This window comes from Eucyclogobius newberryi, unplaced genomic scaffold, assembly GCF_026437365.1.
Source record: "Eucyclogobius newberryi isolate DKJ021-1_F unplaced genomic scaffold, fEucNew1.0.hap1 SCAF_481, whole genome shotgun sequence".
Classification (NCBI taxonomy): Eukaryota; Metazoa; Chordata; class Actinopteri; order Gobiiformes; family Gobiidae; genus Eucyclogobius; species Eucyclogobius newberryi.
Genome location: NW_027316147.1, coordinates 32,678 through 44,696, shown reverse-complemented (window position 1 = coordinate 44,696; position 12,019 = coordinate 32,678). Strand labels below are relative to the sequence as shown.

General features: G+C 42.5%; 1 protein-coding gene across 1 annotated transcript in view; it reads right to left on the bottom strand.

Moving 5' to 3' along the window:
* Positions 1-1,650: 1,650 nt before the first annotated feature.
* Positions 1,651-12,019, bottom strand: part of LOC140380573 (E3 SUMO-protein ligase PIAS2-like) — a 36,410-nt gene continuing 26,041 nt past the window's right edge. The window contains exons 8-10 of the mRNA XM_072464438.1: positions 5,551-5,624; positions 4,101-4,261; positions 1,651-1,849 (exon numbers count right to left, since the gene is read on the bottom strand). Coding sequence (XP_072320539.1) covers positions 1,651-1,849; positions 4,101-4,261; positions 5,551-5,624 — 434 coding nt within the window. The remainder of the gene's footprint in view (positions 1,850-4,100; positions 4,262-5,550; positions 5,625-12,019) is intronic.

Below are 12,019 nucleotides of genomic sequence, written 5' to 3'. Positions count from 1 at the left end.
GGCAAGAAATTAAGATAAATTTGTCATAAGTTTTGGAGCAGGACCACACCGCTTTCATGCCCCTTCCCGCAGCTAATCTATTCAGGTGTTCAGGTCACACACATCAGCGTTCGTGACATCGTGCCCCTCCCTCTTCTAATTATGATTCAAATTCATGTCAATAAACACTTTGTAACGTGGCTGGGGATGTGGTCATTGCATGTCTGGCCCAAATCTAATTTGTCTATGTCAAAGTACATTTTTTCATCCCTTTCAAAATGCTTGTAAACCAAAACGCATGTTAATCAATGACAATATTTGTCAGGTTGTCATGGTAACATGCGTGCAGATGGAGGTATGCCATCCTTGGCTTTTTCGATCAGAATGGTAAGAATTCTGTGCCGGGAAACAGAACATCTCATGCCAGAGATACAGAGTTTTAACACCTAAAAAAGTTGCAATGGGTTAGGCCAACTCTGTGGGTTAGGCCAACTCTGTGGGTTAGGCCAACTCTGTGGGTTAGGCCAACTCTGTGGGTTAGGCTAACTCTGTGGGTTAGGCCAACTCTGTGGGTTAGGCCAACTCTGTGGGTTAGGCCAACTCTGTGGGTTAGGCCAACTCTGTGGGTTAGGCCAACTCTGTGGGTTAGGCCAACTCTGTGGGTTAGGCCAACTCTGTGGGTTAGGCTAACTCTGTGGGTTAGGCTAACTCTGTGGGTTAGGCCAACTCTGTGGGTTAGGCCAACTCTGTGGGTTAGGCCAACTCTGTGGGTTAGGCCAACTCTGTGGGTTAGGCCAACTCTGTGGGTTAGGCCAACTCTGTGGGTTAGGCCAACTCTGTGGGTTAGGCCAACTCTGTGGGTTAGGCCAACTCTGTGGGTTAGGCCAACTCTGTGGGTTAGGCTAACTCTGTGGGTTAGGCCAACTCTGTGGGTTAGGCCAACTCTGTGGGTTAGGCCAAACTCTGTGGGTTAGGCTAACTCTGTGGGTTAGGCTAACTCTGTGGGTTAGGCCAACTCTGTGGGTTAGGCCAACTCTGTGGGTTAGGCTAACTCTGTGGGTTAGGCCAACTCTGTGGGTTAGGCTAACTCTAACCCTAACCCATTTTTGTTAACGAGCTTACCACGCCCACATTTGGAATTGTATAAAAAACGAAATAATTACTAATAATTACTAGTTGCACATGTGTGTAGTTCATTTTGATTTCAAGCCTTTTGACTGAAAATCCAAGGTGGAAAAATATTATCTTTACCCTAAAAATCTTTACCCTGCGACTCTTTAAAAGTGCTTTATTCAACCAGTAAAAACATGTACAATAGGCTCCTCCCATGAAAAAGAATTACAGCTCAGTGTTCAGCCTGCCCGGGGACTACAAATGAACATTATTACTTGATCTGCAACTGGTACAATGCATCTCTCCTGTCAAGGTTAATGTATATTGTGTCCTGAGGATATGAGGGAAATATTTTCTGTTGATACAGTAGTCTTAAACAAGAGTTGATAAATGTATATTATTAGTTGTTGGCCTACCAAAGTGATTTATCTAGGTCTATAACCTCAAAATCAAATCAAACATAAGATGTGAGGCTACATTAGCACTTTGGGGTAGCCTACTTTTTATGTTTGGCTGTTGCGATTGCCACTTGTTATTTTAAATGTCTGAAAAAGGTTGTTAACTGAGGTGAGTGCACTTGGAATCCTCTTTGCATGTAAACATAGTGACTGTCGACCTGGTCCACTCACCCTCTACTTTGGCAACAGCCTGCAACTTGAGGGCCTCTTTCTTGGGTCTCATGGGACACCACGTGCCGTCCTCCTGGAACTTGATCTCGTCCACATCTGTGCAGTCGTTCAGGATCTCCAAGAACAGCCTGAAACAGACAGACACAAGCTCATCACTGCCTGAAAAGAACAGCATCATCACAGATGAAAAGGACCAGAAGATTGAAAAAAACTAAAATTAAATCAAACAAAGGCAAAAAAACAACATTACCGGATGTGGCTGGACACACTCACAATACCACACTCACAATACCACACTCACAATACCACACTCACAATACCACACTCACAATACCACACTCACAATACCACACTCACAATACCACACTCACAATACCACACTCACAATACCACACTCACAATACCACACTCACAATACCACACACACAATACCACACACACAATACCACACATACAATACCACACTCACAATACCACACTCACAATACCACACTCACAATACCACACTCACAATACCACACTCATAATACCACACTCATAATACCACACTCACAATACCACACTCACAATACCACACTCACAATACCACACTCACAATACCACACTCACAATACCACACTCACAATACCACACACACAATACCACACATACAATACCACACTCACAATACCACACTCACAATACCACACTCACAATACCACACTCACAATACCACACTCACAATACCACACTCACAATACCACACTCACAATACCACACTCACAATACCACACTCACAATACCACACTCACAATACCACACTCACAATACCACACTCACAATACCACACATACAATACCACACTCACAATACCACACTCACAATACCACACTCACAATACCACACATACAATACCACACATACAATACCACACTCACAATACCACACATACAATACCACACATTTCACACGCGAAATTTGCGCTGGAAAAGACGTAAACACTGCAATGCGCCGCCGTCAATAGCGCACACGGACCTTAATTAGCGACGCACGCGTCTTCCGGGCATAAGTTGAAGCCGGCATATGTTGAAGCCGCAGTGTTATTACAGACTATCTCCTTTCCTCGAATCTCCAAACTGATGGGCGGTGGGACGAAATACACGTCCAAAAGGCTGACGAGATCAGAAAACGTGGTGCGTAAAATCTTGTAGGCGCGCACAGAAAAAAATGGCTCTTCATTGCATGAGAAAGGTGAAGACTCTGTCTGGGTGCTTCCTAAAACCCACCCACTGTTCGAAAGCTTGGCCCATTGGCTAGAATAATATGTCAATCAAAATGTTCCATGTCACCGTTTTAGCATGCTAGGACAGCTGAAAGACTCAACAGGCATGCGCAAGAAAGGGACAAAATGGAGGCGCAAGTTATATTCAAAGGAATGTGCCAGACGAAAGTGTGAGGAAAACTAACAAACCCAGCGGCATTTTGTATCCAGAGCAGGTGTTTTGATATGGACGGAGAAATGTGCCGCACAAGCTTTATTTGTGAATGTTTACTGGACTATTTCTTCAAATGGGATAACTTCAGGAAAAATATAAGTGGATATTGTTTTTCTGTGGATTATTACGGACAGAATGAGTTCAGCTACTGATGGTCAGAACCGGAATACAAGAAATGAGTTATGGAAAAGTTGAGTTTTATCATTGTTGAGAAAATAATCTTTGAAACGATGTATAGCTTGCTGGTATTGACAATAAAAATAAGTGATGATGCAATAGAAGGTCTAAAGTTTTGATTTTGCCCGCGCTCAGGCTGGTGGGAGTAAAGACGTTAATAATCATGTCAAAAAGTTGCCAGTTTGCACTGCTAGTTTTTGCACTCTGACTAAAGTGTAAATTGTGTGTATATATTCAAAATGTATAGTATAGTATAGTATATGTTTATTTTTATTTTATTTGGTCAACACAATTTTCATTCATACCTTATATTTATTGTTTGATATTTTGATTTTGCATTTGTTGTTTCATGTTGCACCTTTTCACCAAAGCAAGTTCTTAGTTTGTGAATCCTGTTTTTATTCACCGACAATGGCAATAAACCTTTTTTCTGATTCTGAAACGTGTAATTATCAATGTTTTAACTGTTAAAGCTCGGGTAAACTGGTAACGTTAACATAATTAAGAGTGCTTTATTAATCAGTGCATTCAAAATACACTGTCAGAGTCACTGCCACGTGTTCTCTTGTAATGCACAGTGGGGCCAATTATAACAATTCAAACATTGTTGAAAATATGCAATGTAGATTAAGTGTAGTGAACAGTGAACAGAAGTCAAATCACTATCACAATTCATACAAAATGTCACAATAGACAAAGTGATGAGGATGGCGCCGCTGGCTCGTACCCGTCGATGATAAGGCTCTCGTACGTGGCCTTCTTGTCGCACACGGGGCAGATCCATGACGCTTTCTTCTCGTTCATCTGGAGGTACAACGCCGCGTCGAAGCATTGAAGGTGAGAGCAGGTCACGGCTCGGCAGGGCACAGTCAGCCGCATTTTACCCAGCTGCCCCAGACAGACAAATGGCATGGTTAGCAATACACTGAGGGCTATAAAAGACCATTCTGGACACGCTAAACTGCTTAACATATTCTAGTAAAAATCAGGCATAAAAGCTCAAATTTGTACAAATGTTAGAGGCAAGATTTTTAAGTTGAAGCATCGAAGCAATTTAGCCACATTAGCCATGTGCCACATTATAGCATTAGGCCCGATTAGCACTGAAATATCCTACACTAGAGCTTCTCAAAGTGTAGGGTGCGTCTGTTTAGGGGGGCAGAGAGAATTGTAGGAAATGTGTCCACATTAGTTGTGATGGACGTGTTTTCAGCAGACAAACGCCAACAGGGGGTTAAACTCTAAATACTGGAGTGCAGGGGATGAGTGAGGCAGCCTGCGCTCTTTAACTCTCCGCAACCTTTTCTCACTCCCTAAACCTCTGCTCCTCTACACTCATGTCCTTCCTCCCCCTCCAGAATCTAACTCACTCCACTAACTGAACGCTCATTTGATGATACAAAGCAAAGCTGAAGAATATGTTGCGTGTGTATTGCGTGTGTAGGTGCCTCCTTTCCACTTTAATCCCATGCGCTTTTAGCGCTAAAAGTGAAACATGAGCACAGCAATAAGTTAGCGCCGCAGGAGCAGTGTTTTGGTGACGCAGACCTCGGGTGATAGAAGTGATCCACAGTGACCTGCAGTAACACAAGTACATCTTCTCCTTGTAACAGACTTTCATAAAGCGCCAGTTCTCCGCTGTCTCAGAGGTGACTGACCAGAGCTGAGAGGAGGAGAAACAAAGGGAGAGAAGAGGGTGTGGAGCAGCACTCAGAAAGTCCAGGAGGCCTTTATTTGCAAAGCAATGAGGCTTTGTGTTGTGCCAGTGCGTGGTTCATGTACAAAGACAGTCACAGTCATTGAAAGCTTATTTAATGGCAATGACACTGGCACCAACAATAAATTGCATTTATAATACTAAAATCTCATTCTTGTCATTTCAGGTTTATTAACGCGGCCATATAGTGAAATAGCCATTTTATTGTTTTACCATTTTCACGTTTAATACTTTATACATTCTCAAGACTATGGGGGGCAAGGATACAATTTCATCCCCTTAGGGGGACAAACCAGAAAAAGGTTAAAAGGCACTGTCCTAAACTAAGAAAGAAGAATTATGTTAAATATCTTTAACCCAAAAAATATTTACCAAGAGCCAAAGACTAAGACACAAAAGCGCACATTCTCCAGAGTTTGCTTCATGTGTGTGTGGGAGGTGAGAGCGTTTGGACATTTACCGGACACATGAGGGACACACGCAGACTTGTTGTAGCCACCTCACTGTCTGGGTCAGCAGTCAGCTTCTCTTTTACTGTAACACAGAGATCCACATCGTTAGAGCACCATCCAAAAAGGGACGCACACAAAAACAAGGGACTTCATAAACACCACCAGTCCAAATAGACTTCACATTATTTTGTTGATTAGGCCGCCCCAAATAAATTGTATGTTTGCTGTAACCCGACCCAACATTTTTCAAGTGGGTCGGTCGGTAAATTCTCTTTTTTTTTTACTTTGAAGGCTAAAAAAAAGATCAAAATCATCGTCCTTTTTGGACCCGCAGTGACCGCCAGGGGTCAGGTTTCAACAGTCCAGGGGTCAGGCTTCAACAGTCCAGGGGTCAGGCTTCAACAATCCAGGGGTCAGGCTTCAACAGTCCAGGGGTCAGGCTTCAACAATCCAGGGGTCAGGCTTCAACAGTCCAGGGGTCAGGCTTCAACAGTCCAGGGGTCAGGCTTCAACAGTCCAGGGGTCAGGCTTCAACAATCCAGGGGTCAGGCTTCAACAGTCCAGGGGTCAGGCTTCAACAGTCCAGGGGTCAGGCTTCAACAGTCCAGGGGTCAGGCTTCAACAGTCCAGGGGTCAGGCTTTAACAGTCCAGGGGTCAGGCTTCAACCTGATCGGGAGACTAAATCTCCAGATTTTAAGATATTTCAATCGACCTTTTGTACATCGTTATCCTTTATTTTGGTAGCGAAAGCGAGCGGGGGGAACATGCGGGGGACACGGGCGCCGCCATGTTTTTGTGATCACGCTGCTGGGCGTGTTTCAATCCCAGAATGCAAAGCGCGAAAGTGCGCAGGTCAAATTTAATATGAAATCGACACCATGATGAAGAACGACGTGAGCGGTCAGGGCGGACAAAACCAGTGGCGCCGACAATGACATACCATCAAAAAAAAGAAATACAGGTTAAATCCTGCATGGTCTGTTCTATACAGAAGCATATGGAGGACTGAAAATGTTTACCGATTTGCGTCGTGCAAACAGATTTTTTTGCTCAGCCTTATTTAGGTTTGCCTGCCTGCCTGGAAAGACACAGCCAACCAGCCCCCCCTCGCCCTAACAGACTCCCAAATTCCTTCCACTTCCTCTGCACCACCATCACCCAGGGCCTCAAGTGGGGGCCCACAATCAGCTCCTCATCAAGAAGGCCCAGCAGAGGATGTACTTCCTGCAGCAGCTGAAGAAAGACAAGCTGCCAGAGCAGATGATGGTGCAGTTCTACACGGCCATCATTGAGTCCATCCTCACCTCCTCCATCACCTCCTCCATCACATCCTTCATCACCTCCTCCATCACCGTGTGGTACGCTGGAGCCACAGCCAGGGACAAACAGAGACTACAGCGCCCTCTGCTGAGAAGGTGATCGGCTGCAGACTTCCATCTCTGCAGGACCTGTACGTCTCCAGGACTCTGGGACGAGCAGGTCGGATCACAGCCGACCCTTCTCACCCTGGACTATTTCATTCAATAATTTTATTTATTTAGACAGGGAAAACCCAATGAGAAAAGTTATTTTTCATGGTCCAAGTTAAAACTCAACACAAAATAAACAAACAAACAGGATACTAAAACACAAATCAACAAGTGCATTGGCACTGAGGGTCGTCCTTGACCATTAAATGATTTAATTTAAAAAGTCTGTGTTTTGTTCCACAGGAGGGACAAAGTTGACGAAAGCCTTTTTTCCTGTCTCCGAGTTGAAACTATGGGATTTTAAAATAAAAATGTCCCGAGACCTCAAACGGTGAATACCTGAACTCATGTGCAATAGACCTTATGAATATTCAGGCAAAATGCCAACTAGAGCCTTATCCACAAACAAAAGGCAGAGCTGTTCTCTTCTTACAGTCAATAATTGCAATCCTACTTTAGAATATAATTCACAGAGGTGAGTTCTGCATCCTTCTGTAATGAACCTTAGAGCTGAGCCTCAGAGCTGAGCCTCAGAGCTGAACCTTAGAGCTGAGCCTCAGAGCTGAACCTTAGAGCTGAACCTTAGAGCTGAACCTCAGAGCTGAACCTTAGAGCTGAACCTTAGAGCTGAACCTCAGAGCTGAACCTTAGAGCTGAACCTCAGAGCTGAACCTTAGAGCTGAACCTCAGAGCTGAACCTTAGAGCTGAACCTTAGAGCTGAACCTTAGAGCTGAACCTCAGAGCTGAACCTTAGAGCTGAACCTTAGAGCTGAACCTTAGAGCTGAACCTCAGAGCTGAACCTTAGAGCTGAACCTCAGAGCTGAACCTTAGAGCTGAACCTCAGAGCTGAACCTCAGAGCTGAACCTTAGAGCTGAACCTCAGAGCTGAACCTCAGAGCTGAACCTCAGAATGTCTGCTCCAGTGGACTTTTCTGATATATAGAGAGCAACATACTTGATACTTCATACTGTGTATTTAATACTTCATACTGTGTATTTAATACTTCATACAGTGTATTTAATACTTCATACAGTGTATTTAATACTTCATACTGTGTATTTAATACTTCATACTGTACTTCATACTGTGTATTTAAGTATTTAATACTTCATACTGCACTTCATACTGTGTATTTAATACTTCATACTGTGTATTTAATACTTCATACTGTACATCATACTGTGTATTTAATACTTCATACTGTGTATTTAATACTGTGTATTTAATACTTCATGCTGTGTATTTAATACTTCATACTGTGTATTTAATACTTCATACTGTGTATTTAATACTTCATACTGTACATCATACTGTGTATTTAATACTTCATACTGCACTTCATACTGTGTATTTAATACTTCATACTGTGTATTTAATACTTCATACTGCACTTCATACTGTGTATTTAATACTTCATACTGTGTATGTAATACTTCATACTGTGTATTTAATACTGTGTATTTAATACTTCATACTGTGTATTGAATACTTCATACTGTGTCAAGGGCTTCAGGGACAATACTTGATCAGGTCTTTCATGTATTGTGGAAACATCAACAGCATCAAAGATATTTCCAGCGTGAACAAAGTGCTGATTAAACGCATCACAATATTTTTTTTTTGTCGTCAAGCAGATTGAATCTTTAATCATTTAATTAGGTGAAGAGGGAGAAGAATTTTGTGACAAGGATTTAACTGATTTAATTTGACAGAATTGCCTGTGACTCAGTGAAAGTTCTGACGTGTTCAGATGTTTCAGCTTCACGAACAGAAGAGACATATTTATTGCACTTATGACTTAACTGCTGATGGTTTGGTTGCCGTGGTTTCTGCCCAGGCTTTATCACACTCTCGAGATAATGCAGCGATGTCTGGACAGAACCAGGGATTATTCTTATTTTTGACCCTGACTCGTTTAAGAGAGGCGTGGGTCATCAGTTATATCATTAAATGTTTGAATGAAAGTCCAGTGCCGTGTTGGGTTCTGGAATACTAGAGGTAAAACTGTCACTATAGAAACGATCAGACACAAATGCTTGTTCATTAAAATGCTTAGGACAGGGGTGTCAAGCATCCGGCCCGCCAAACATTTTAATCCGGCCTGCCGAACATTTCAAATTCATATTTAAAAAAAAAAAAAAAAACGTAGTTACATCCCTAACCGTTTTTATTGCTAAAACTACACGACCCACAATGCCGCTGGTGGCCGCTCCTCCCCCGCGCAACTCTTCACTGCCGTGTGAGCTGCCCAGGGAGAAGTGCTGAGGGAAGTAAGATGCGCACTTTACAGCACTTACGCACCTCAGAGCAGAGGTCTGAGCGAGGAAAGAGACATGTGGTTTGGGAAACACATGGAAGAAAGAAAGGAGACGGTTTTGTGGATGTTAGAGCTGTGCTGAAAGTGGAGCTAATGTGGAGCTAACAACAAGAAAACTAACTTGTGTGATGATGCTCTGTGAGGAAAACATCCTCTACAAACCTGGACAGATCAGAAGCCGCAGGTAAAAACACAGATCAGAGTGTGATAAAGTCTGAACATGACTGTGTCCACACTAATGTGACTGTGACACAAACACAATGACATCATTTGAGTCACTACATGAATCATTTGTCACTAAGATCAACTTAAACTATAAAAATATCTCATATTGAGTTTGAGCAGAAACATGTCTGTGATATGAACGTTTCACATCATAAATCACATCAAAAGTCCATGTTCCTGTTCCTGCTGCTGCTGAATATGGACTCAGTCTTTCACCTGCTGCACATTTGTGCAACACTCTCACAACTATTATTAAACTGTAAGAAAGCTATTTATTTCTTATATTTTTTATTGTTTATTTTGTACATAATATTTGGCCCACGGTTTGACACTGTGGCTCATGCACTTATTCTATATTTTTAAGGCAAGAGGGGTAACTTGTGTCCCACGTGTGTTTGTATTTTGTGGTGTCAGTTCAGGTGTACAGAGAACTACAGAGAACTACAGAGAACTACAGAGAACTACAGAGGACTACAGAGGACTACAGAGGACTACAGAGAACTACAGAGAACTACAGAGAACTACAGAGAACTACAGAGGACTACAGAGGACTACAGAGGACTACAGAGAACTACAGAGGACTACAGAGAACTACAGAGAACTACAGAGGACTACAGAGGACTACAGAGAACTACAGAGGACTACAGAGAACTACAGAGAACTACAGAGGACTACAGAGGACTACAGAGGACTACAGAGGACTACAGAGGACTACAGAGGACTACAGAGGACTACAGAGAACTACAGAGGACTACAGAGGACTACAGAGAACTACAGAGGACTACAGAGGACTACAGAGAACTACAGAGGACTACAGAGGACTACAGAGAACTACAGAGGACTACAGAGAACTACAGAGAACTACAGAGGACTACAGAGAACTACAGAGGACTACAGAGAACTACAGAGGACTACAGAGGACTACAGAGGACTACAGAGAACTACAGAGGACTACAGAGGACTACAGAGGACTACAGAGGACTACAGAGAACTACAGAGGACTACAGAGGACTACAGAGAACTACAGAGAACTACAGAGAACTACAGAGGACTACAGAGGACTACAGAGAACTACAGAGAACTACAGAGGACTACAGAGGACTACAGAGAACTACACAGACGTGGAAATGTTAGTACATTTAAAAGGTTTTTTAGATCTCGAGAAGTTTATTTTGTTAAGTCAAATACAATATTTTTCAGTTCCAAATACCTATTTAACAATCTATTCAACAACAGACTAAATGTTTTGCTCTGTAGATCAACTGTGATCTGAAGTTGTGATGCTCATAAACTGAAGCACAGTGTTGGTGAAATTACACTTGTTTTTCTAAATACATTTCAGTTTATGAGAACAAACGTTTTGTCATTTCTTTTAATCGATCCAGTAATTGCTTCAAAACAGCGTAGACTATATAAAGCTATTTATTTCTTATATTTCTTATTGTTTTACGTTTTATGTTATGTTCGGCCCGCGACCCAGCCCGAGCGTCAAAATTCGGCCCGCGGCCCAAAATGAGTTCAACACCCCTGGCTTAGGACCTTTAAACATTTATACTTGATTTGGACTTAATACACTTTGTATTCGGCACACACCCAATAGGACAGTGGTCACTTAAGTCCAGAGGAAAGACACCACTACATTGGTCATTCTGAGGCTTGTTGCTTAAGATACGATACGTAAGTTGCTTTGACTTGAAGTGGAAAGTAAAGAAGTCGTCGAGCTCACGAGAGGCTCAGACCGAGGACAATAAAACCTACAACTGTCATTTTCCCAGTCGTTCACTTTCTGCACTATTTGACCATCTGTAAATTATAACCTTATTTCATAAGCAAATTCTTAATTTATGCACACCTCATTTGATTCTATAGTTCCTATGTGTGCGCATTGTGTTCAATGACAATGGCAATAACCTTTTTTGATTCTGAGGTTTGCGCTCGGTGGAATGTAAACAACGGGCAGAATGAATAAAGATGACATCATGGAGAGTAGAATGTTTTGCAGTTAATGAAGAGATCTTCCAGAGCAGTGTTTGGAGCTCACGTCACATCGGAACACGATGGGCTGAAATCCCTGGAGATGCAGCGCAGTCCGGGATCGACTCGCTAAGCCACATCTCTGACAAAGAAAAGCCTGTTTCTTCTCATCAGCAGCGCCAGTTCCTCCATCTTATTCCCGAGTGAGTGGACATTAAGAGCCCTCGCTTGTTTTCCTCTCACTTTATTCCAGGTACTGGAAGTAGATCCGTAGGAGTTGTTCTGATGTTCTGAGCTCTTCATGGGTGCAAGAGCATAATGCCACACAGTGTATGCACAAAAACACACAAAAAGAAGCGCACTTAAGTGCCAGGGCATCCGTCAGCGACATCATCTGGAATTAACTATAGATAATGTGTGTATTGTCAAAATGTAACTCATCAACTGCCGTATTGACATTTTGAATACAATGCAAGTAGAAAATAGCA